Here is a 25,691-nt window from a genome sequence, read left to right on the forward strand (position 1 = left end):
ACTTCCGGTCGCAGAACCCAACTCGCAAGGCTCCTCCCCGCCCAGGCTTCCCGGGACCTGGGGCGGGATCCGGACTGCGCCTGCGCGAGACTTCGGGGGCGGGATCAGGTGGGCGGGGCTCGGGGGCCCGGAAGAGCTGGCGCTGGAATTAGAACCCGAGGGGCTGCCGCGGCTCTTCAGGCTGCTCCTTCGGTGGGTGTCTGACGCCTGAGCGCAGACCGCGCAGAGGTGAGGGCCCGGCGGTCGTCGCGCTTCGGCCGGGCGTGGTCAGGAACGCGGGCCCCGAGGGTGGCGCCGGCGGGGAGGCCAGCGACGCGGGGTGTATGGGTGGTGCCGCCGTCTCCGCAGGGACCCGCCTTCAGCGGGCCCCGGGTCCCGAGGGCAGCGCCAGGCGGGCGGCGGGAGCCACGCAGCGGGCCTGGGCCTGCGGGTGGAGGCAGGGTCCTGGGCCGATCCCTGTCTAGGGTGGGACTGCGGCCCCGGTGACGACGGGTGTGGTGTCTGGCCGGGTCCTGTCGGAAGGCGATGGAGTGCGAACACCCGCTGGGCTGTTCCCAGCGCCCGGCCCTGACCTGAGCTCAGGGCAACGAAGAGCGGCCTCCTCTTTTTGTGCGGGATTCTGTCGGTTCCTTCACACGCTGGGGTTTTCCCCGCAGCGCGGGGCTGGGGCTGTGTCTGTCTGTTGTGCAGCACTCCAGCACGTGGCAGGCGGTCACGACGGCGACGAATACCTGGGGAGCTGGGTGGAGTCTGTGAGGAGCTTTGGCGGCAGCTCTACCAAGGCTCCATATTTGGCCTCAATCGTATGAGAATTGGACCACAAAGAAAGCTGAGCGCTGAAGAATTGATGCTTTTGAACTGTGGAGAAGACTCTCGAGAGTCCCTTGGACTACAAGGAGATCCAACCAGTCAATCCTAAAGGAAATCAGTCCTGAATATTCATTGGAAGGACTGATGCTGAAGCTGAAACTCCAATACTTTGGCTACCTGATGCGAAGAACTGACTCATTGGAAAAGACCCTGATGCTGGGAAAGATTGAAGGCGAGAGGAGAAGGGGATGACTGAGGATGAGATGTTTGGATGGCATCACTGACTCTATGAACAGGAGTCTGAGTAAGCTCCAGGGAGTTGGTGATGGACAGGGAGACCTAGTGTGCTACAGTCCATGGGGTCATAAAGAGTCAGACACGACTAAGTGATTGAACCAAACTGATTATTAGCCTTGTGGCCTTGGGCAGCTGCTTAATAAACTTAGAGCTTTGGCTGCCTCATTTGAAAGGGGCTGTAATATTGCAACCTTGCTGTTAAGTAGAGAGGGTTAGAAGTACTGTATATATACAGCATAAGGACATATATATATATATGGCATTTTTTGTCACTTGGTAGTGTCTGACTCTGTTGTGATTCCATGGACTATGGGCTTCCCAGGTGGTGCTAGTGATAAAGAACCTGCCTGCCAATGCATGAGATGTAAGAGGCAGCGGTTTGATCCCTGGGTCGGGAGAATCCCCTGAAGAAGGAAATGGCAACCCACTCAAGTATTCTTGCCCAGAGAATCCCATGGACGGAAGCACAAGGCAGGCTACAGTCCTTGGGATCACAAAGAGTCGGACACGACTGAGCTACTGAGCATGGACTGTTAGCCCTCCAGGCTCCTCTGTCCATGAGATTTCCCAGGTAAGAATACTGGAGTGGGTTGCCATTGCTTTCTCCAGGGGATCTTCCCCACCTGGGGATCGACTCCTGGGCTCCTACATTGGCAGGAGAATTCTTTACTGTTGAGCCACCAGGGAAACACACACACATACATATACATGTAGATACCTCTATGTATTATGTATATGGCAGTGAGCACTGGGCAGCAAATGGTAGGTATTCAGTATGTGGAGGTTGTCATCTGGGTATTATCTCACAAGAAAGTTCTCTAATTGGCTAGCATGATCTCTGTCAGGCTGTGGCAGGCATTGGGTATACAGAGATGACCTAGTCCTGGTCTTTGATGCACTCACAGTTCTGAGATAGTTACAAGTAGTCAGTAGCCGACTCCTGCTAAGATCAAGATGTGGAGGACCATCCCTTAGCCCAGCTTGGAGGCTTTCTAGAAGAAGTCTGAATTGAGTCTTGACAGGTGACCGAAGTTAGCAGATCAGGTAGAAGGTAGAAGGGTATTGTAGGCAGAGGGACCAGCAGGAGCAAAGTGTGGAAACAGGGAACATAATGCATGCTGAGAACCTCAAGCAGCCGTGCATTCTTTACAGATCAGGTGAGTGTGAAGCTGATTGCGGAAGACGAGGCTGGAGAGGTCGATGTGAGCCAGGTCATGTAGGACCGACTGTGCTTGTCCTGGCAAAGAGCCTTGACTTCAGGCTTTAACTTTTGAGGAGCCAGTGAAAGATTTTAAGTTGGTTACATGGCATCTGACTTGAGTTTTAAATAAATCATTTTAGCTGGAGCTTGGTGATAGATTTGAAATGGCAAGAAGTCCAGCTAGGACTGATACCAACCAGTGGTCTTAGCCTTCCCTAACCAATAGAAATTGGTAAGAGTCCAGTCAAGAAATTCAGGCAAAGCTTGGCCAGAGGGTAGGGGTGTGTCTAGGGGTCAGGCAGGAGGGTGGCTTTAGGTGGTTTGCCCACCCCTTTGGTGGTGGTCAAATTGCCAACATCTGTTGGATCATCGAAAAAGCAAGAGAGTTTCAGAAAAACATCTGCTTTATTGACTACTCCAAAGCCTTTGACTGTGGATCACAACAAACTGTGGAAAATTCTTAAAGAGATGGGAATACCAGACTACCTTATCTGCTTCCTGATAAATGTGTATGCAGGTCAAGAAGCAACAGTTAGAACCAGACATGGAACAGCAGACCAGTTCCAAATCGGGAAAGGAGTACCTCAAGGTACTCCTTGCTTATTGTCACCTTGCTTATTTAACTTCTGTGCAGAGTACATCATGTGAAATGTCAGGCTGGATGAAGCATAGCTGAAATGCCAGCTGGATCAAGCTGGAAGCAAGATTGCCAGGAGAAATATCAGTAACTTCAGATATGCAGATGACACCATCCTTATGGCAGAAAGTGAAGAGGAACTTAAAAGTCTCTTGATGAAAATGAAAGAGGAGAGTGAAAAAGCTGGCTTAAAACTCAACATTCAAAAAACAAAGATCATGGCATCCAGCCCCAGCACTTCATGGCCAGTAGATGGGGAAACAATGGAAACAGTGACAGACTTTCTTTCTGCTTGGGCTCCAAAATCACTGCAGACAGTGACTGCAGCCGTGAAATTAAAAGACGCTTGCTCCTTGGAAGGACTGATTTTGAAGTTGAAACTCCAATACTTTGGCCACCTGATGTGAAGAACTGACTTATTTGAAAAGACCCTGATGCTGGGAAAGATTTCGGGCAGGAGGAGAAAGGGATGCAGAGAATGAGATTGTTGGATGGCATCACCAACTCGATGGACATGAGTTTGAGCAAGCTCCAGGAGTTGGAGATGGACAGGAAAGCCTGGCGTGCTGCGATTCATGGGGTCGCAAAGAGTCGCACACGTCTGATCAATTGAACTGAACTGAACTTGGTGGTGAGTGCAGGAGGCATGTGCAATACCCTGTTTTTGCTCTTCAGAAGTGGTAGTTGGGTTTTTGGTCTTTTTGTGTCTTGTCCAGAATTTGTCCCAACTGCACGTGTATTGTTATTGAGTTGCTGAGTTGTGTTCTACTCTTTGTGACCCCATGGACTGCAGCATGCTAGGTTTCCTGGCCTCAATTATCTCTCAGAGTTTGCTCAAATTCATGTCCGTTGAGTCAGTGATGCTATCTTGCTGTCTTCATCCTCTGTTGCCCCCTTCTCCTTTGCCTTCAATCTTTCCTAGTATCAGTCTTTTCCAATGAGTCAGCTCTTTGCATCAGATTACCAAAGTATTGGCGCTTCAACATCAGTCTTTCCAGTGAATATTCACTTTTGATTCCCTTTAGAATTGACTGGTTTGGTTTCTTCGCTGTCCAGGAGATTCTCAAGAGTCTTCTCCAGCACCACAATTCAAAAGCATCAATTCTTCAGCCCTCGGCATTCTTTATGATCCAACTGTCGCATCTGTACATGGCTACTGGAAAAATCATAGCTTTGACTATATGGACCTTTTTCTGCAAAGCCATGTCTCTGCTCTTTAATATGCTGTCTAGGTTTGTGATAGCTTTTCCTCCAAGATATATGTACATGCATGCACATGGTTATTTTTAGTTCCATATAGTTTCTTCATATTTTGTTGCTCAAGGAGGCATTTGTCCAGATGCAGGCATTGTAGCAAAAGGTCTCAGGACAGGGTCCCTCTCCCTTGAAATGTCTTTCCTGGAGGCTGATGAATTCCTTAAATTGCATTCCAGACTTTGTGCATTTTTTATGGGTTAAGGATCTATCACTTTCATCAGATAATGAAAAGGTATTTCTATGTAACCGTAGTCTAGAACAGTGCAGGCCCTGTTTGATTCATGAAGGGTATAATCTACAGATGGTAGAATCACTGCGTCTTCGGTTTAACTGGATGTGGGGCAGGAGGACAGTGAGGGGTTGGTGGTTTCCCACTTTATACCAGAGATAATGTAATTTACTGAAAGGGAGAGGAGAGGAGCAGGTGTGGAGGGGAAGATGGCTTCTGCTTTAGGCATTTCTGCCTTTGATGAGTCTGTGCAACATCCAAGTGGTATGTTTGGCCTCATTTTTATGCATGAATAATTCAGAGACGAGAATGATTTGCTTAATTAAGAACATGCATCAAAATAGTGGCAGATATCAAAGGCTTTCATAAGTGCTTTTCCCCTATAGCTCCTAGACTAATGATGAAAAAAGAAAGTCTTAAGGAGTTGCCAACACCTTATAATGTAGTGACTTTCAAATCATTCTAGTATTCTAGGGGTTTGAATAGATGCTTTGGGAATCCATAACAATACTATCAAATTTTTAAAAATCATTAAAATTGATATATATATATATATATATATATGGACTTAAAATGTAATGTGCTTAAATGTGCTATACAACAACATTTTAAGTGTAACACTGAAAGCAATCAGATTATGGTACTTTATGCTGCTAGGGTTACCCAGTTTGGGGCAGACCTTGGAATAAGGCTCTCTTGCCTTTTCTAATGGAAAGGTATCCTGCAATGGCGAAGCTCTCATCGGCAACAAAGTTATCCAACAAGTCACCCACCAAAGCTTTCTCAGTAGTCTCCCTCTTTTTACTCTTAAGCTCTGTAGCTAGTTCCCTACCCAGCAGCCAGTCATCTTTCTAAAACAGAAATTTGATCGTGCCACCTGACTGCTCTTTGAAACCTTCCAGAGCCTTCCTGTGAAACCCAGAATAAAACCCCCGCTTCTGCTGTGGCCTGCGAGGCGCTCTGTGGCTCTGCCTCGCCTGTCCCTGTCCCTCCGCCTCCTGTTCCTAGTCGTCCTGGCATCTCACTGGCCCTCGCGTCAGCTGGCATCCCTCAGGACCTCTGCACTGCCGTATGCTCCTCTCACGGTGCTGCGTCTCCACGTCATGTCTGCTCCTGCTTCTCTCAGGTCTTAGCTGTCACCTCCTCAGAACGTCTTTTTTTTCTGTCTCCAAGAGTCACCCTTTCCTTTGATCACTATCTCCTTAACTTGCTTTAGTTCCCCTTGGAGCAATTATTATTTCCAAATAATGTGTTTGATACTTGGTTTTCATGTTGGTCTGGCTACTCCCTGTAAAGATGAGCCCCCTGGACTTCCCGGGTGGTCCAGGGGTTAGGGCTCCGTGCTTCCAGTGCAGGGTGCATGGGTTTGATTCCTGGTAGGGGAACTAAGGTCCCACACCAAAAAAAATAAAATTAATTAAAAATAAATAAAAAATAAGCTCCCTGAGGTCAGAGACTTTATCTGTCTTATTCATTGGGGTAGTCCCAGCACCTGGTGGGGGCTCACTGGCCACTGAGGAAAGAATGAATGAATGAATGAATGAGTTGGGTGTTCTTGCTACTCCACAAATGAAGCAAAAATATAGAAATAAATTGGATGATGGGGCTGATCAAAATGCTTGGGCTCAGGAGCCAAGTCTAAGGTCAGATGCTTGTGAATGGACTTGGGGGGTGGTGTTGAGGAGGGGAGTATCTCCAGATTCACTGGGAGAAACTGTTCATTGGAGAGGGACCTTCACTGATGTACTCATTCTTTTCCTTCATCAGGTATCCTGTTTTTCTGTCAAGAACTGACCATGTCAGAGTGAAAGGAAGCTATCTTTGGAGACCGCTGTCTGTGGAACCTTTGAAGACGGTAGAATAGCATTCGATTCTGCAGTAAGCAGACCCCCTTTTTCCCTCTGTAGAATCAGTCTTTAGTAAACATTTGTTAGTTTCTCGAATTCATGCATTCTCTGGAAAGATGGGTCACAGTTCCCTCATCTGTGAAATGTGGATTCTAACCTCCCTTCTGTAAACCCCTTTGAGGGTTGAGGGCAGAGCCCAGTGGGCTACAGGACGTAGACAGACCCTCAGAGAACACTTGGAGCCGATTCCGGGTGTCTCCAGATGCTGTGAGGATTAAGTGAGACAGTGTGAAAGCACTTGACCTATGAAATGTTTCTCTGGCCAGTTCATCATTGTTCAAGTATAATGTGCTTGCTCCTATGAAATGGGCAAGGAGAAACAGTTCATTCAAGATCTACATAAGGCTGACTCTGGAATATTGAAGGTCACCTCCTTCCTAGCCTTACTGGAATGAGGCGAGAGGTAGCACCTGATGTTATTGTCATGTCTGCCTTTCCCTAAACATTGTAAAGAAAAATGCACCAAACCCCAGAGGCGTCAGTGCTTTCAGTTCTTGGCCCTGCTGTTAACAGAACAGCAAGCAGAGACGGTAACTGATCTCAGAATCTTGGCTGATAAACTAATATGTCACATGTTTTACTAACGTCTGGGCTTGATTAAAGAGAAGGCAGGCACTTGACTATTTTGAGACTAGATGACAGGTGTCTGGTACCTCTGATTGGTGCTTTTCATACTTCTAGAGATGACTTTGTGATTCAAGAAAAGTATAAGAATGAAATAGTATCTAGATTTTGTGGGTTGGCAGGGAATATTTATGTTTTAAGGAAAAGGAGTATACCAGGGAACTGGGAGGAATTGATGGTTATTATTTATTTTATTCCTGTTATGTTGTAAAGGGATTTAAAGTTGTTTCTCTCCATATATCTAAATAATGCTTGCTCTTCCAGAGGAGTGCCTGCAGATCAAGCTATGGTGGAAGATGTTTCGGAAAGGCAAAAAGCGCCACAGCAGTAGCAGTTCCCAGAGCAGTGAAATCAGTACCAAGAGCAAGGTAGGTGGTGGAGCGGAGACCGTGGTCATAACAGTGAAAACTGTTTCTTCTGAGCGACGCTGCATGAAAGGTACTAAGCATGGCAGACCTGCTGATATTCTTCAAACTGGAGGTGTTTACATTCTGTTTTTTGCACAAGATAGATCCTGCATTTGATTTAATTTTATTTTGCTTTGGTAGATTTTTCTGAAGTCCTTAAATCCACTAATGTAGATGAATCAGGACCTGTGAGAGGTCTCATTGAAATACTGGTCAAGGAAATTGACAGGCAGTCAAGGAACCCGATGTCTTGAATTCTAGGGCTTGAGGTGTGTGTGTCATTATAATTCTGTGTCCACCATGGGGAGTGAGTTGGAGAGTGAGGCAAATGTGCTGATTTGAGTGTTCAGGGCCCTCGAAGTTCTGAGTCCTGGCCCACTGGGCCCACTGGACTAGGACTAGAAAACTGAAACTGAAGTCGCTCAGTCGTATCCAACTCTTTGCAGCCCCATGGACTGTAGCTGCCAGGCTCCTCTGTCCAGGGAATTCTCCAGGCAAGAATACTGGAGTGGGTTGCCATTTCCTTCTCCAGGGGATCTTCCCAACACAGGGATCGAACCCAGGTCTCCTGCATTGCAGGCAGATGCTTTTACCATCTGACCCACCAGGGAAGCCCCCAGGACTAGAAAGCCTTTTTAAAATCATTCTTCACCCTTGTGAGCTCCCGATTGTGAAAGGTGTCTGTGCCCAGAACCTGGACTGGGTGAGGCAGGTGGCAGGAGAGGAGCCCAAGGCCCAGAACCTCCAGGGGATGCCTCTTGCCAGCCTGGGGGCAGTGCCCTGGGTGAGGATAGCCATACTCAGGGAAGAACATGACACCACTGCCCTGCAGGAATTTCCGTGAGCTCTCAGCATGTAGCCGAAACCACGGAAACCTGACATTTTGGGAGACCTGTGCAGTCTGGGAATGGGACGACTATGTTTTTCTTTAAGGCGTCTAAACTCCTGAAGAGAATCGCCTCATTGTTATCTCAGCGTGAGGCCCATAGGCTTGAACTGGGCCCAGTTTCCTGTTTTCTAGTTCAGAAAATGGAGAAGGGGAGACGCACCGACCTGCTGCTGGCCGAGTCGGACAAGAGCTCACGTGCTGATTCAAGGACCTGCCGCCCCGGCAGGGTCGGGGGTGCTGGGGGGATGCAGGAAGACCTGTGCCGCCGAGTGAGGTCTTTCCCCCAAGTGACGGGGAGTCTCATGTGGCTTGTCTGCAGGCCTGCGACTGTTAGACTTGTGCTCTAGGATGAAGTAAGCTTCTGTTCTTGTCATTCAGAACCAGGGGAAATAGGCCAGTTTCTCCCTTCCCTTTCTCCTTGCTCAGGGGGTCACTAGGTTCTGGCCTTCTCCTGCGTGTGGGGGTAACTGGAAGCACAAAAGCTCACTCTGTTACTCCCTTCCCAGAAGGCAGCCTGGCTCTATAACAGCATCTTAATTCCAGGTCCCCTTCCTTCACTCTTTGAATATTCAGGTTTTTTCCAGGTTGTCAGAACTACACAAACATGATGATGACCCTCTCTGTGCATACAGCTCTGCTCTTGTTTGAAAGTGAAAGTCACTCAGTCGTGTCCAACTCTGCGACCCCATGGACTCTACAGTCCGTGGAATTCTCCAGGCCAGAGTACTGGAGGTGGTAGCCTTTCTCTTCTCCAGAGGATCTTCCCAGCCCAGGGATCGAACCCAGGTCTCCTGTATTGCAGGCGGATTCTTTACTATCTGAGCCACAGGGGAAGCCCAACGTGATGCATATAGCTTGTTTGAGATTCCCAGAAATGCAATTATTAAGAAAGGGAAGTAGTAAAACTGAAGACTTGATATGTTTTTACATTTGTTTTGATTCACTTATTAAACATATGAAAATTTGACTGTACTTTTAAAATGTAATTTTGATTTGAAGTGTAAAAAAGTGATTTTTTTTTTTTTTTTTTTCCTTTTTTGGCCAAGCTGTGCAGCCTGCAGGATCTTAGTTCCCCAACCAGGGATCAACTCTTGGCCCCAGCAGTAAACGTGCTGAGTCCTAACCCCTGGACCACCAGGGAACTCCCAAAAAGTGATTTTTTTTTAATCAAAGGTTTTTACTTATATCTAAAATATTAAGCACACTGAAAGTATAATTCTGTAGAACAAACTACACTGACACGTATGATTCTCTGAATTTTGCTGAACAGTTTCGTTGGTTTTTCTTTGTAATTCACATCACAGTTATTCTCTGATCTGCTGCTCCACCTGTGTTTACCTGCTGGGGCCAGGTAGTAGTTGGAGGCATTGCAATACTGGGGTGAGGGTCAGGAGACATGGGGTTGAGATCTGGGGTGACTAGACGTAACCTTGGGTAAATCACTTCACCGCTCTGTGTCTTTCTACTCATTTACTAAACAGGAGAACACTCCTGCCTGCATTCTGCACAGAGTTCTTCTTGGGTTCTGTGGAAATAATGTGAAAGTGAAGTATAGATGTTCACATGTGATGTGAAATCTCAAGTCTCAATATGATGTAAATATCAACTATCTTATAAGGCTATAGAGGTAATGGCTTTAATTTAAACTGAAAGTGTTGATCCCAGACTTATTATTGTGTTAAGGGAAGAGCAGTTGGGATTATGGGTTTTTGTGTTTTTTTTTGAAGTTTGCTATGGAATTTGGCTTCAAAAGAATCTGTCCCAGTCGATCTGCATGAATAACTGACCTGATTTTATATGTGTTAGCTCAGTGATAGTAAATAAGTCATTTGAATGTTTGGTAAAAAACTTGAAAGAAGATAGTGCTTCTAATTATGTTTAAAATGTTTGTGTTTGTTCGTTTGATTGTTATTTCTCAGTCTGTAGACTCCAGCCTTGGGGGCCTCTCACGGTCCAGCACGGTGGCAAGCCTCGACACCGATTCCACCAAGAGCTCAGGTACGGACGGAGGTGGGGTCATTTATCATCTCAGCTTTTAACTGAAGTTCACATGGTTTTAGCAGAGTGGACAAGGAGTTCTTGAGTATTTGGGGTTTTCTTTCTCTGCTCTGTCATTTTTGATAAGAGTTCAGAAATGGCCCAGGGTCTGGTGGAAGGTGGGTTGGGGTGAGGAATGGGTGGTGAAAGCTGCGGGAGCAAACTACTCATAATGGTTGTGGAGCGAAATTATGTGTGGCTACTTGGTAGTGACAGTTTAGAAGTATTAGATTAGCTTTGTTAAGAAGTGGGCTGGCGGAGGGTGAATTATTTTGGAGTTACATTGTTTGCGGGGGATAGGACAATGTCCTGCTGATTAAAAAGACTAAGGAGCCTTGTACCCAGAGATGTATCAGCTCGTTAACATCAGGAGCACACGGTTATAAGTAGGGGTCTGTCACTGGCCCTTGGAAACATTTAAAGCAGCCTCCTGAAAGAAACAGCTCTCTAGAAATCAAAAGGTGGCTTCTGACCCACCTGTTAGCTGGTGTCTAATTGGAAACCTACTACATTCAATTTGTTATACAAAATCCTTCTGCTTTTGGGATCACAGACAGCTCAGTCCATGCGAGGTGGTGAGAGCGGGAGAGGTGTAAAAGGGGATGTGGCAGCAGAAGGTCTGTTGTCTTCCTGCTGCTTTGAAATATTAAACACGTGGGCATCTTTGTATTACATAAACCGATCTAAGAATGACCGCATAGTATTCCCTTACTGTGTCAGATGTTGTAAATCCTTTGTGGTACCTTGTACTGGCTGGACTTCATGACACGTGGAGTTCTTCACCTGTTACCATCTGGTCCTGTCTGGCATTACTTCATCTACACTGGGGGAAAGCAAGCCTGGTCTTTTCTGGCTGAATGGGAGAGGTAGATCAGGTTTCCTGAATCTGGAAAGAAAGTTAAAGTTCGCACGGGAAAGTGGGAGAAGAAACCAAAAAAATAATCAAATGTCATATCCATTATAAAGGTGCTCAATCATTGTCAAGTTGACATTTTAGCTTTCTTCTTTTTGATGAAGCAGTGAAGGCTATTAATACTTAATTTATTCCTACTGAGATTTTATACATTTAGTACATTGTGAGTCACTGAGGGAAAGGTTAGTGAGAATTCAAGTTCTTTCGCATTGCATCAAAAAGTTTGCATTTAAAAATTTTTAATTTTTATTAAAGGTTTAGTTCTAATGATACAGTTGATTTCCTGTGTGAGGAGGGGTTAAAGATACCCTGTAATGCAGCTGTTTCTTTTGAAGTCTTATGATTTTTCCTTCACCTTTAGGACAAAGCAACAATTCAGACACCTGTGCAGAATTTCGAATAAAGTATGTTGGTGCCATTGAGAAACTGAAACTCTCAGAGGGGAAATGTCTTGAAGGGCCACTGGACCTGATAAATTATATAGATGTTGCTCAGGTAAAAAAAAAAAAAAACTTTTCTCAGATCCTGGGATGAATTTGTGGCTTTGGAGACAGACGCCACTCTTCCAGTCTCTTCCCTGCTTCTCCTGAAGCCACGCTTTTATCACTGTTAAGGTGTCACTGAGTGCTGTGGTCAGAGGAGGGACCTGGGGACCGAGTCAAGGAGGAACACAGGACTTAGTTCCTCCCTTCAGACAGTGGTTTTTTACTCTTTCTGGGGCTGACTGAGGATGTCTCTTGTTTAAACGGGGAGCTGAGCGCAGAGTGAGTGCAACCACAGGCTTAGCTTTAGGACACTCTGGCAAGTCTTAACTGTGTCTCCATGGAACTGTTTCCAGTTATTTGAATGAGCAGTCTCATTCATGGTGTTGAACTCCCATCTCTCTATTCATACCCTGTCTCCAACAAGGATTGAGGTGAGGTGGGTTTCGATCCTGGCCGAGAAAATAAAAGAATAAATTCATCACGAAGGAAAATTTAGAGTGAAATGAAGACAGAGGTGTCAGGTTTGTGCGTAAAGTATTGTGAGGTCGGTACTCTCAGCAGTGAAGGGAGTGGATGAGCTGGAAGCATGACGCTGGCCACAGTCAGTTGCTCCCCGAGTCTCTAGAAGATGGAACTACCCATCTTTGTGTTCATGAACAAAGGGATATTATGGCAATGGGAAGATTTCCTTACCAAATTTGTAGAGTGTCAGTCACTCTCAAGATCATGTGGTTTCTTAACACACGGAGGTGAGCTTGGCTCACATGCCGTTTCATGGCCTCCTGAAGGAAGTCTCCTGTCTGAGGGGAAATCAGCCAGTCTAATCCGCTATTGACCAGGCAACTAACACGATTATCCCAGCATTTTACTCTGGAATCTATATAGTCATTCCAACATCGTGTAAGCAACAACTAATAGTCTCCTGAAAGTTTGCTAATAATGCTCCCCCCTGCCCACCCCCGTGACAGAGTACACTAGGATTATTTTCACACCGACAGGGGCTGCTCAATCTCTCACAGCACTGTAAAATTGGGCTTGTCAGAACTTCACAACTGACAGTAGCATTGCTGTGGATTCTTGGAGTTGCTTTACCCTGTGTGAGAGGTGATAGGCATGGGGGTATGCTTGCGTGTGAGGACCCAAGAACTAAGGTCGGTGGACACCACTCATGACTGTAATTTCTTCAGTGCAGGCAAACGGTTCCACAAAAACGTTGACCGTGTGGAACATCTACTGATGGTTGACAGTATTGTATTTATTTTAGAGAAGACAAGTCAGGCACACTAAGCAGATAAAATGTAATCTGCTAGGAAAACCATCAGGCATTATCTGCTGTCTTCCTTGCTTCTGAAGAGCTCAAAATACTGATGGATGTTTTCAAGAGCTGAAAAATCATTTGTCAAGCTGTATTTATTCGCCCAAAGTCCTGGGACACTGGGATGAACCAGACATATCAACACCTGGGTAGGATATAAACTGTTTGAGAACGGTTCCTACAATGTGTTTCCTATTATTTAACGTGCTGATGTTACTGTAAACTTTGGAAAAGGAGCCTTACATTTTTCTAGTGTAAATATATAAGCCCCACTGGTATCTGTGAGGAGTGTCAGTTTACAAACAAGAACCATGGAGTGCATGGATCTGTGTTCTGGTCAAATTTGTGGACTTCTTACTAAAAAAAAAAAAAGTGAGGGTATTTCTTCTGCCTCTTTGGAGAGAAGAGGGCTGGGCTGTTGTGTGCCCCACATTCTTTAAAGGGTTGGGTTTGCGATGGCCAGATGCTAAAATTGACTAATCAGAATCAAGAAGGAAACATCATTTTTTAAAATGTAATTTATTTTTACTTTAAAGCAAGATGGAAAGTTGCCCTTCGTTCCTCTGGAGGAAGAATTTATTATGGGAGTTTCCAAGTACGGTATAAAAGTGTCCACATCAGATCAGTATGTAAGTAATTTAATTAAAGGGGAAAGTGGGTTTTACATGTTGGGGAGTTCAGACCAGGAATGGCCTTCTTGTAGTTAGATCTGCTCCTGTTTGCAGAGTGGTTGGTTTGTCGTCATTCCTGGCAGCTGGCCTTAAAAAGTGACCAGTTTCCTAGGGTAGATGATTAGAGGCTTTTGCTTCTGCGTTGGGCCCAAGCCAGGGCTTCCCAGGTGGTGCTAGTGGCAAAGAGATGTAAGACACAAATACAGGAGATGTAAGACACAAAGCTTCGATCCCTGGGTCGGGAAGATCCCTTGGAGGAGGGCCTGGCAACCCGCTCCAGTATTCTTGCCGGGAGAATTCCATGGACAGAGGAGCCTGGCTTGTAGTCCGTAGGGTCTCAGAGTCAGACACGACTGAAGCAGTTTAGCACAGCACAGGGCCCAAGCCCACCCCCACCCCCCGCCCCACCCCACACCCACGGCTGGTCCATCATGCATTTTCAGCTTAGGATCCCACACCAATTCAGAGCAGCTGTCAGTTTGGTGTAGAAAACAGGGCCGTGAATTTAGATTGTCTCAGTCTTCTTAGAACTTAGTAAGAAGGCATGATTCTAAAGGCAAACTGGCCCCTAACCAAGCTCACCGGAATGTCCCTTTTGGTGAAGAACCTGTAAAAACTTATGTTCAGCTAGATAGATCCACGGATGGATACGTTCTGTTTAAAGCCTCACGGTAAATTCTGCACTGGAAAATGTGGACATGTGAAGAACTAGCACGGTCTTTCTTGCCCTGACCTCTGCAGGACGTTCTGCATCGGCATGCTCTGTATTTAATCATCCGGATGGTGTGTTATGATGACGGTCTCGGGGCAGGGAAGAGCTTACTGGCTCTGAAGACCACAGATGCGAGCAACCAAGAATACAGCCTGTGGGTTTACCAGTGCAACAGCCTGGTAAGGTTTTCAGTCTCCTTGGTTACTCATTCGTCAAACCAAATTATTTAGATTTTTCGAAGGCAGAAGAGATGCTGTCTGCCACATTGTCTGATACCTGGCATAACGGGAATGTGTGTATCAGACAGCAGGTCAGACAGCGGACCAGCCTGCTGCAGGCTGTGAGCTGTTAGCCCAGAAGCAGCACTTGTGCCACATGAGTCAGTGCAAAGCAGGTGAGCGGAAGGGGTGTGTCCTCCACCGGCAGCCCCGCTTTCCTGCACCTCGTGGTCCTGACTCGTGAGGGTCCCTCCCAATGGCCGCGGGTCCTGTGTTACCGCATGCAGTTACTAAAGGGGCCCAGGAAGTGGTGACCCAGGCAGGCCATGTCCTGGACATCCCCACGCTGGCGGTGTGTAGATTTAGGACAGGTGTTAGGAGGGTCTGATCTAGTTGGGGAACAGACTGATTCTTTTACTGTATCTTTTCACTTAATATAGGAACAAGCACAAGCAATCTGCAAAGTTTTATCCACTGCTTTCGACTCTGTATTGACTTCTGAGAAACCTTGAATTCTGCAGTCAAGGGGAAAGTAAGCTTCATGTTCAGCTGTTTTCTCAATAGTTTGTTTCCAGTCTGCAGTGTTGAACTGTTAACGGAAATATGAGCGATCTTTTGCTCTCAATTTTCTGAAGGAAATGCAAGTGTATAAAATACCAGTCATTTGTTTTTCTAGTAAAATGTGTCTTATTTAACAGGGAATTAACTCACTGAAGTTACCTACCTACTGGGACTAAAAGAGCAACATCATTTGTTGCTTTTAGACACAAATCAGCCTAATGACTTTTATGTGTTACAGAAGCACCCTAGGTGAGTAATGAACATGGAGAACTTTCTGAGGAAGACCCAGGCCACCTGTCCCAGCACTGGCTGGTGATGCAGTCTCACCAGCTCGGAGCTCTAAGTAGGCAGAGGTCTGGTCCAGGGACCCACGAATCAGGCTGGTTTGAAACAGTGATGTTGTCAACTCAAGTCACAAAAAGGGAAACTTTAAAAGGTGTATTGTCAGGATAACCTGTTAGCAAACCACAATATAAACCACAGTAATTATCTTTGAAAACCCTCAAAGATTACTGATCATGTTAGAAGTCATACACTATGAAGAATTTCATGTTCAGTAGACTAGTGTATTTTTTTTTTTTTTAAGACTTTTTATATACAGTGCTTTACTAAAGACTAAAGGGGGCTTCCCAGGTGGCGCTAGAGAACTTGCCTGCCAATTCAGGAGACGAAAGAGACATGGTAGTTCGATCCCTGGGTCGGGAAGATCCCCTTGAGGAGGGCATGACAACCGACTCCAGTATTCTTGCCTGGAAAATTCCATGGACAGAGGAGCCTGGTGAGGTACAGTCCATGGGTTTGCAAAGAGTCAGACTGAAGCAACTGAACACTCAAAAGATTAAAAACATGAAAAACATCATGTCCGTTTAAAAGTATTTTATTTTTTTCCAGTCAGATGACTAGTTAACAAGAAGAGTAAACTTATTAAACATGCTCTAATTAGGACAATGAAAATAACTGATTTAGGTTATACAATATATACAGTTGCGCTGCAACTAGATGGAAATAATTGAGTGAATGAATTGAATATCATACATCTCAGATAGCATCCAGGCTGCAGTCGTGGTTCCCAACCTTCACAGATCACACGCTAACCATTAGTCCGTGGACAGATTTCTGAGTCGCCATCCCTAGAGGTCAGACCTGATGGAGGATGGCATGCCAATGCCAGAATCCTGCAGCTGAGGTCACAAAACGTAAACTTTAAATATAAATAGATTATCTACAGTGTTTTCCTTTTTCTCAGTTGCTTTTTTTTTTTAATTTGCAAAGAGCAAATAACTAGGAAAGGACATCATTAGTAGGGAAGTTGATATAATTTCTCCTCCGGCAAGAGTAATATTAATTACTGCACAATAGCACCACCAAATTGTAGACTGGGAAAATATTTCCTAGGTATTTATGTATGTACCAGTGACCCTGATGGATCAGTTTGGGACTGGTGCTCCACTGTTGATATGGATCAACTTTAACTCCTTATATAGCTGGCACCAAGTAGGCAAAAGGCTGATTGAGTATAAGGTACAGATGTGGGAGGGCTGTGCTAAAATATACATATGAAGTGCACTGTGCAAAACATCTGTTTACGTTCTTCAATCTATGAGAGAATTAACTGAATGAAGGGTTCAAAAACAGAAATGAACAAGTAGTGAAAACAGATGTAGTGCTTAAAAAAAGAGAAATAAAGACTGTAATTACAGATCTAACACATTTTTACCCGGAACTTTGAAAGGCAAAAAACGCAATTGCCATACATCATCATAAAACATTCCAGTTTGTTCTGTCTTCCTTTATAATATCAATGAAAAAAAAAAAACACCAATGAAATTAAAAAAAAAAAAGCTCTACACTCACATGAGTCTTGCATAATAAAGACAGGCTGCTTCAATCAAATGTACCATCTGCTACTGCTAGGTCGACATGCAGAAACAGCATCGTCGCCTTGCTTTCCAAGCCTATCCTTAAATTTACCGCTTTTGGTAAAAATCTAAGTGGGCATCACATGCCTATTTATTCTCAGAGAGCGCCAAATTTTTCAGCATACCTACTCTGAATCTTACGCTCACCATGAATAAGTAGAGGTATGATAGTCAAGTTCATTAAACCTAATGAATTTTTATTTTATTGTATATAACCTAACCCCTACCCCCCTGCCCCCAGTAGCTTAAGTTTAAGAATGATATGATGGACTTCAACAGGAAATCCGGATGTCTGGGGTTATTTTATTACCTGGGACCTACAGATTTCTGATATGTTCGTGATTACAAACAAGTGGACAGATTAAATTGCAAGACAGTGTAACTACCATTCCTGTTGGTATATTCTATAAGTACAAGACACTAAATCGAGGAAACGTTCTCTCGAGCTAGGAGGGAAGGCAGCGGTACACTCGACAGGAAACAGCGAGGACTTGGTGACGGTACTCTGGCTGCAACCAGGGGGCTCGAGAAAGCGAATCCCAGGACACCTAAAGCGCATAAACTAGCTTGAAGAACCGTGTTGCAATCCGTCATCTTTAGTTTTCAACCGAATTCAGGAAATGCAGTTTTATACAATCTGGAGCTGACGTAGGCCATAGCAAACCATCTCTAGTTGGCTTAGGTGGGCTTGTTCACAATAGTTTACACACTCATGCAGGATACAATGACAGCTGCAACCTCACACACCAGGTGCTGGAAAATACAACGCTTACGTGTACACTCCCAAGTTGCTTTAAATGTTGGGTGGATTTCAAAGGAAATCTTTCAAGGTATCTTTAAAAAAAAAAGTCTTTCAAGGTGAACTGAAGCATTTTATCTAGAAAGTGCAGGTTAGCTGCAGAATTGGAAAGCAAAAGTTTACTGGCTTTCTAAAAAGAATAACTGTGCTAAAGGTCACCAACTAAAGAAATGGGCCAAGAAAAGCAGGACGCATTTCTTCCCAACACTCAAAACTTATTTTGAGGTTCAGCTAATGCTGTAGATTCAGGCTTGATTATGTAGTTAAAATCACTTTTCAGAAAAAAAAAGAAATCACTTTTCAGTTCACCTCTTAGGAAATTGAGTTTTTCCTAATAAAAGTATAGCAATGTTTCATGAAAAACACAAAATATAAAAACAATTCATTGATATATATATAAATTGCCTTTTGAGTTTATAAAGCAGAACAGTGGCATCAGAGAAAGTGGATACAAGTCATGAAACAGGTTATCTGGCAAGAGTACTGGTACCAAAAATGAAACAGGACATGACTTTTAAAAGTGTTTTTCTTCAGTAGCGATTCAGTCAGCAATAAAGTGCACAAAAGACACAGGAAACGCTCCCTTGCGACTCGGATCTCCGTCAATGTGGCCGATCTGAAATAAATACAAGGTTAGGTGGTTATAAAAATTCCAAATGCTGGAAACTCTGAAGGACATTTTAGCATTTGGAGGGGGAAAAAAAAATCTGTCTGGAAGAACTTCTGGGAAAGAATTACTTGGGTAAAACATCTAAACTGTTTTTTCTTCCACTCACATTTCAAACAGTCCCAGCCTACTACTCAGAACTCCTGTTCAAGGGCAGTTGGTGCCCTCAAAGATGCCCCCACCACAGTCCTGGCAGTCTTGGAGGGCACACAGGACAGGATCTGACCACCACCCCATCTGTGTTTTTGTTTTTTTAATAGACGAAGGGACTGAATGTCAGAAGTTTGTGAGCTTCAGAGTCACAGAAAGTGGCAAACGCGAGGGAGCCCTATTTAAATGTAGGCAAGCATTTATAAGACTTCAGTAAACCATTCACTTTTGCTCTGGGAAAATATGTAAGTTCTATATCAAGTCTGATCTCAATGATGTAAATTAAGTAGGTAAGTAAAAGTCTAAAAGAAAAGCACCAAAATTTAAATGTGTGTATGTGTGTGGTTTTTTTTTTTTTTAATGAGTGGAGGAGCCCTGGAGGTAACGGGCAGCATTTCCATACTTGATACTTTAAAATATATATATATATATATAGAAAAACTGAAGAGTTATCTTATTCTTTTGGCCATGCCATGCGACTTGCAGGATTAGTTCCCTGACCAGGGATTGAACCAGGGGCCATGGCAGTGAAAAACACCAAGTTCTACCCCCTAGGCCACCAGGGAACACCATACCATATATTTCTATTAAAAAAAGGCTGAGAGGCTGGCTGTGACTTCAGGTTTCCACTGTCCACTCACTGGGCTTCCCTGGTGATTCAGGGGAAAAAGAACCGGTCTGCCAAAGCAGGAGATAGAAGAAACCCAGGTGTGATCCCTGGGTCGGGATGATCCCCTGGAGAAGAAAATGGCAACCCACTTCTGTATTCTTGCCTGGGAAATCCCATAGACAGAGGAGCCTGGCGGGCTTCAGTCCATGGGGTCGCAGAGAGTCAGACACGACTTACTAAGCACACATCCACTGCTGGTCAGAATCTAAAGTTTAAAAAGCACCGATCTGTCGTTGCACTGCGCAGGCAGCAGCCCAAGACTCCCAAGGCCACATCCTCCTCGCAGACCCTCAGGTGTACTCTGGAAGCTGTAGCCCACGTGGCCCGCCCACCCAAGGGGGATCGCCTCGGAAGTGGCGGGAAACACCCCCTCAGGCCCAGACTCACCCACCACTCCTGGTCCTCCTCGCCATCCACGATGATCACATCCCCCTCGGAGAACGTCAACTCATCGGGGTTGTCGGCCACGCAGTTGTACAGGGCTTTGACCCGCTTGGGCTTCAGCTTGGTCTGCGTCAAGGAGAAGGGGGCTCAGAGCTCAGTGTGTGGGAAGACACACGTGCTCAGGGGGGAACCAGGCTGCCTTGCTTTCAATGGGTCCCTGGGGCCTGCAAGCGTGCAGGCCTGTGTACCCACCCGGGTACCCAACTTGGGGAGGCTCAGTGCAGCTGGTGGCAGGGGAACTTCCTGGAGGAGGCCAGCCCAGGGAAGAGAGTGACAGCCTAGTGTGCAGACAGGGGTCGATCCTGGAGCCAGCCCCTCAGCTGTGAGCTCTGGGCCACGTCCGGCTTAGATGTGAGCCCTTGGAGGATAACCCGCACGCTCCTGGCCAGAGCAGAGAGGCAGAAAAGAAGAGGCTCGTCCACTCACCGTCTGGGACTTCCTGGGCATAGGCGCGGGGGGCTGCATGACCACGGCATTGGACAGAGGACCCAGAGTGTCTGTTCCAGAGAGGTCCACTGCTTTAGGGCCAAAATGAATCAACTTCACAATATGCCCCCTCAGCCATCACCATGAGACAGAACCAACGTAACAGCCATTGTGTCAGATTCACAAGGCAGGTTTCCTGGGTTTTGCTAATCATTGACAGGAAGTCCCCTGAAGGCCAAAGAAACTTGTGACTTCCCTGTGGCCTTTGTAGAGTGTGCTGGCCTGCAGCTGTCACCATGGAGCAGAAGCTATAACCTCCTCTACTGACCAGCACCCCCATCCCCTGCCAGGCCCCCCACCCACCCCCAGTGACAGAAGGGGAGTGGAATGTGGGGTATGGTACTCAGCAGCCCCGGGAACGAGGGCATCAGGGGCTCTGCAGGGGGCAGGGTGGCTGCCCTGCCCTGGACAGGACAGCTGGGCCAGGAGACAGGGCTGACCGCAACAGGACACATACCCAACTCTGCCCTCACAGACCAGTTCACGTGAAATAATTACCAGGTCCTCTCGGCTGGCCTTTGTTAATCAGTGGGCTTGACTTGTCAGGCCTACAAAGAAGGGGAAATAGTGTCACTGGTACATGCGTGCATGCTAAGTTGCTCAGTCGTGTCCGACTTTGTGCGACCCCACAGACTGTAACCCACCAGACTCCTCTGTCCATAGGATTCTCCAGGCCAGAATACTCGAGTGGGTTGCCATGCCCTTCTCCAGGGGCTCTTCCTGACCCAGGGATCGAACCCACGTCACTTACGTCTCCTGCATCGGCAGGCGGGTTCTTGACCATGAGCACCCCCTGGGCAGCCAAGAGTCACTGGTACAGGAAGCCTGAAAGGCACGTGACTGCCCTACCTCACTCCCTGTTCTATGGGACCTGTGTTCAAACTGAAAACGGGCAAGCTAATTTTATCAACTGCCAATCCAAATTAATTCTTTTTCTCTTGGAAAAAGAAAGAATGAGAGACCCAGAGGACAGCGCTAGACCCCAGCGGTTCCTGATTCCAAAACTAGGCTCCTCCGGGGACTCTCCTGTCCTATGTGAGTCTGCAGCCGACACCCTGGGTCTGGGCAGGAAGCTGGGCACTGAGAATCAGCTCTGCCTCTGACGTTCCCGTCCCACGCGGCCCAGGTCTCCTCCTGTGTCAGGTGGGGCTAGATTAATCCCCAGGTCCTGGGGGCTCTGCCAGGACTGCCTGGGCCCTGGCCTGTGTCATCCTCTGTACTGTGACCCCTGCTGTAACCCCTCAAGACTGACCATGGCTCGGCTCCCCTCAGGACCGAGGGGCCGAGTGAAAGCTTACCTTTATTTCTACATTCAATTCCCAGAAAACATGCTCCATTCAGGCAATAGACTAGAAGTCTGTTCTCTAAGCAACCTGCGGTGTCCAATACCAGGGCCACCCAGGGAGACTGCTCTATGGCAAGACCCATGCCAGCAGCTCTGTGCATCAGGGTGCAGTCTGCCAGCTTCTAATGCTGCATCTGAAGGGGCAACTTAGCGACAGGGAAGACCACACTTATGGGAAATGTCTATGATATAACAGAAGTCAGAATGGAAAGAATCGTGGAAAAGATGACAGAAAGTGAGTCCGTGAAACCAATAGGATACTATTAACAAGAACATTATACGACGGCAAAAAGCCGAGAAAATCTCCTAGAAAGCTGACTGTGAAAAGCAAGCAAGCAGGAAAACAAGGCCAGATTGGAGAACCAGAAGGGGGCTGGGAGCTGGCCCCTCTGCAGTGCAACTGCACTTCCAGCCCCTGCCTCTAGGTGGGGCCACGGGACTGGCCTGAGTGAGAGCATCACTCAGGCCCCAGGGGTTTGCCAGCCCTCCGTTTCTCCTCCTGCAGAATTAACCTTCAGTCAGTTCAGTCGCTCAGCCATGTCTGACTCTTTGTGACCCCGTGGATTGCAGCACGCCAGGCTTCCCTGTCCATCACCAACTCCCGGAGTTTACTCAAACTCATGTCCATTGAGTTAGTGACGCCATCCAACCATCTCATCCTCTGTCGTCCCCTTCTCCTCCTACCTTCAATCTTTCCCAACATCAGGGTCTTTTCCAATGAGTTGGTTCTTCACATCAAGTGACCAAAGTATTGGAGCTTCAGCTTCAGCATCATCAGTCTTTCCAGTGAATATTCAGGACTGATTTCCTTTAGGATGGACTGGTTGGATTTCCTTGCTGTCCAAGGGACTCTCAAGAGTCTTCTCCAACACCACAGTTCAAAAGCATCAATTCTTCTGCCCTCAGCTTTCTTTATAGTCCAACTCTCATATCCATACATGACCACTGGAAAAACCGTAGCTTTGACTAGATGCACCTTTGTTGGCAAAGTAATGTCTCTGCTTTTTAATATGCTGTCTAGGTTGGTCATAGTTTTTCTTTCAAGGAACAAGCATCTTTTAATTTCAGGGCTGCAGTCACCATCTGCAGTGATTTTGGAGCCCCCCAAAATAAAGTCTGACACTGTTTCCATTGTTTCTCCATCTATCTGCCATGAAGTGATGGGACCAGATGCCATGATCTTAGTTTTCTGAATGTTGAGTTTTAAGCCAACTTTTTCACTCTCCTCTTTCACTTTCATCAAGAGGCTCTCTAGTTCTTCACTTTCTGCCGTAAGTGTGGTGTCATCTGCGTATCTGAGGTTATTGATATTTCTCCCGGCAATCTTGAATTAACCCTTGGCCCAGGGGATAAAGATGCTGGAGTGAGAAGTAGAAGGGGTCTGAGTCTCTGACTCACCCCCTTGGGTTTGCTGTATAAGCAAAATGGGGACACTCAACCTCGTGGGAGCAAGAAGTGAATTCCTTATGTTAAACCACTGAGATGGTCCAGGGGTAGGCTGTTAGAGCAATCAGCTTACTCTAATAAAGAGAAAGGGTGATACACATAGAGGAAAGGCCAAGGGGATCTGATATCCAACTAGTAAGAATTAGACTACAACTTAGAACAGAAAAATACAGATGCTAAGACATTAAAAAAAAAAAAAATCAATGAAGATTTCTCAGATGCAGGATGTAGTTTCTATGTTGAGAGGCTCCACCATTTACTTGGGAGAAGGGATGAAAACAGACCACCTCACCCCAGGGAGTCAGAGCCCAAGGTGTCCATGGACGGGGGCCTGACGGGGGTTTGCCTGAAGGGACACAGGAAGGCATCCACCTGGCTGGGGGCAGGGCCTGGCCTGTCAGGGGAGCTGGAGACCCAGGAGGGTCCCAGATTCCAGCAGGGAGAGGAGGCTTTTGCACAGAGGAGAAGGCGGAGATGGGAGATGCGTTTCATAACGGTTAAGTAAACATGGGAGCCAGACTTCTTTACCATTAGAAAAGGGATTAACAAGTGCAGAAAGGAATAAAAAGCTATATAGAATGAATCCTGTGGAGTGTTTAAAACATCGAGAATGGACTGCACGGCCACTGTAATGCCCCACCCTCCCCTGACCGAGTCCAGGCTCTGCCTGTGCCGAGCAGTAGCAGAAGGCAGACATGATGTCCTGCTGGTTTCCAGGACTTGCTCTTGGGCCCAGTCACCCTGATGTGAGACGGGCCAGGACATGTTAAGTATTCCAGGCGAGGGCCCCAGCTGGAGTCCCAGCTGACAGCCAGCACCAACCATATATGTGGACTGGGGAGGCCTCCTCTGATGAATCTCTGTTGAATAACCCCCAGCCCTCGAGTCTTTTCAGCTAAAGGCCCAGATATTGTCAAGCAAACACAAGCCACTCCCCCTGTGCTGACCCAAACTCATGAGCATAATAAGACAGTTGTGTCTTATGTCAATACATTTTGGTGTGGTTTGTTACTCAGAACCAGAGAAATTGGAGAGAGTGTAAACTCATGGATTTCCATCCATATAGACAAGAAACAGAAATAAATGTGTTTATACATGCATACAAGCATGCATGTACATGTATGAATATACACGTGTGTATCCCTAGTTCCGATCACTCAGAAGGCCTGCCGGGGAGCACTGACAATCCAATGGCAATGAAGACACCAAGCACCCAGATCTTGGCATCTAAGTATCATTCCACTAAAAGGAACCATTTCTCTACCATAAAGATCCAGACTGAAAGCCATGAACTGGATCCCATGAGCTTTACTACGATAAATGTGGTAAAGGACATTTATTTAGACAAATGGCAAAACCTGGAGTCTGAGTTTTGGAAGGTAGTATCCAGGTTAAGAGCTTCCCAGGTGGCTCAGTGATAAAGAATCCGCCTGCCAATGCAGGAGACATGGGCTCGATCCTTGGGTCAGGAAGATCCACCAGAGAAGGAAATGACTACCCACTCCAGTATTCTTGCCTGGAGAATCCCATGGTCAGAGAAGCCTAGCAGGCTACAGTCCATGGGGTCGCAGAGTCGGACACAACTTAGCGACTAAACAATAACAACCACGTTAATTTCCTGATCTGGCTGGCTGCATTATGTTTATGTAGGAGAATGTCCTAGTTTGTTGAAAATACATGCCCTGCACTGCAAAGAGTCCACGTATTCAAGATAATCCTATGAGTGAACAAGTAAGACCTACAGGCCCCGTGTCTTGAGGACTTTAACTCCCCCAGTCCCAGTGTCTATATTCGACAGAAATCTAAATTCATCATGTGGATATAAGACACGCATTGGTATGAAATGTTTGCAGTTTAAATATTCTTGGTAAATTATTTTGAAGACCCCTGAAACATAATGAATTAGTCATGCAACACTTGACCTCAGGGGTCACAGCAGGATTTGAAATGTGGACAATTTCAAACATGCAGAGAAACCCCAGCAGGTTAAGTTGTGGGGCAGGTGCACTGGGAAGCCCCCTGAAGGCAGGAAGCATGGATGGTGACCTGGCTGGCCCGAGGGGGACACAGATGAGCAGGAGTTACCCGGTAGCAGGCTTCTTCTGGGGGAGGCGGCTAGGCGGCTGGGGCGGCAAGGGTGGCGGGGCTTTGCTGGGCGGGAGTCCGGGCTGGGCTGGCTTGCTCTGCTGGCTCAAGGCTTCGATCACACTGGGTGTTTTGGCCACCGGAGGGGGAGGCGTGGGAGCCAGGGGGTCTGCAGAGAGAAAAAAGAAAGAGAGAGACACACACGCAGAGGGTCAGCCTCCAGGCGTCATATTCCCAGGCTCCCCACCCGAGGATCCTCCAACAAGGGCTTCCTTTTCTCCTTCCACTATTTCACGGGAAAAACACCCACTTCCACCAAAGACTTTCAGACAGCAGTATTGGCAGAGAGTCCTTCCAGGTCTCAAGGGAGGATTAAAATGATTCCATGAGCCTGGGGGTGTTTTCTCAGCTAGAACCGCCCCCTGGGGAAGCCAACTGGGTCTTCGATCCTCCAGGGAACCTGGGGAAGCAGCTGTAGGAGGCCTGGCCTGGGTCCTGGCCTGGGGCCCA

At 46.5% G+C, this 25,691-nt stretch overlaps 2 protein-coding genes across 4 annotated transcripts in view; one reads left to right on the forward strand and one right to left on the reverse strand.

The window, feature by feature from the left end:
• The first annotated feature begins 117 nt into the window (after window positions 1-117).
• On the forward strand, window positions 118-18,833 carry ITGB1BP1 (integrin subunit beta 1 binding protein 1). Of its 3 annotated transcripts, XM_052647446.1 has the most exons (9): window positions 120-228; window positions 6,199-6,309; window positions 7,227-7,330; window positions 10,178-10,256; window positions 11,570-11,703; window positions 13,545-13,637; window positions 14,421-14,570; window positions 15,050-15,141; window positions 18,816-18,833. In XM_052647446.1, the coding sequence occupies exons 3-8, from the start codon at window positions 7,259-7,261 to the stop codon at window positions 15,119-15,121; spliced, it is 600 nt and encodes a 199-aa protein (XP_052503406.1). In that variant the 5' UTR covers window positions 120-228; window positions 6,199-6,309; window positions 7,227-7,258; the 3' UTR covers window positions 15,122-15,141; window positions 18,816-18,833. The 3 variants fall into 3 exon arrangements, with proteins under 3 accessions (XP_052503407.1, XP_052503406.1, XP_052503405.1); XM_052647447.1 differs by lacking the exon at window positions 18,816-18,833 and having other exon boundaries at window positions 118-192; window positions 15,050-15,312; XM_052647445.1 differs by lacking the exon at window positions 18,816-18,833 and having other exon boundaries at window positions 15,050-15,312.
• Window positions 18,050-25,691, reverse strand: part of ASAP2 (ArfGAP with SH3 domain, ankyrin repeat and PH domain 2) — a 156,395-nt gene continuing 148,753 nt past the window's right edge. The window contains exons 25-29 of the mRNA XM_052647444.1: window positions 25,182-25,350; window positions 20,804-20,853; window positions 20,246-20,337; window positions 19,763-19,885; window positions 18,050-18,504 (exon numbers count right to left, since the gene is read on the reverse strand). Of these exons, the coding sequence (XP_052503404.1) occupies window positions 18,430-18,504; window positions 19,763-19,885; window positions 20,246-20,337; window positions 20,804-20,853; window positions 25,182-25,350 (509 nt within the window). The 3' untranslated portion in view covers window positions 18,050-18,429. The remainder of the gene's footprint in view (window positions 18,505-19,762; window positions 19,886-20,245; window positions 20,338-20,803; window positions 20,854-25,181; window positions 25,351-25,691) is intronic.

This window comes from Budorcas taxicolor, chromosome 11 (genome assembly GCF_023091745.1).
Source record: "Budorcas taxicolor isolate Tak-1 chromosome 11, Takin1.1, whole genome shotgun sequence".
Taxonomy (NCBI): domain Eukaryota; kingdom Metazoa; phylum Chordata; class Mammalia; order Artiodactyla; family Bovidae; genus Budorcas; species Budorcas taxicolor.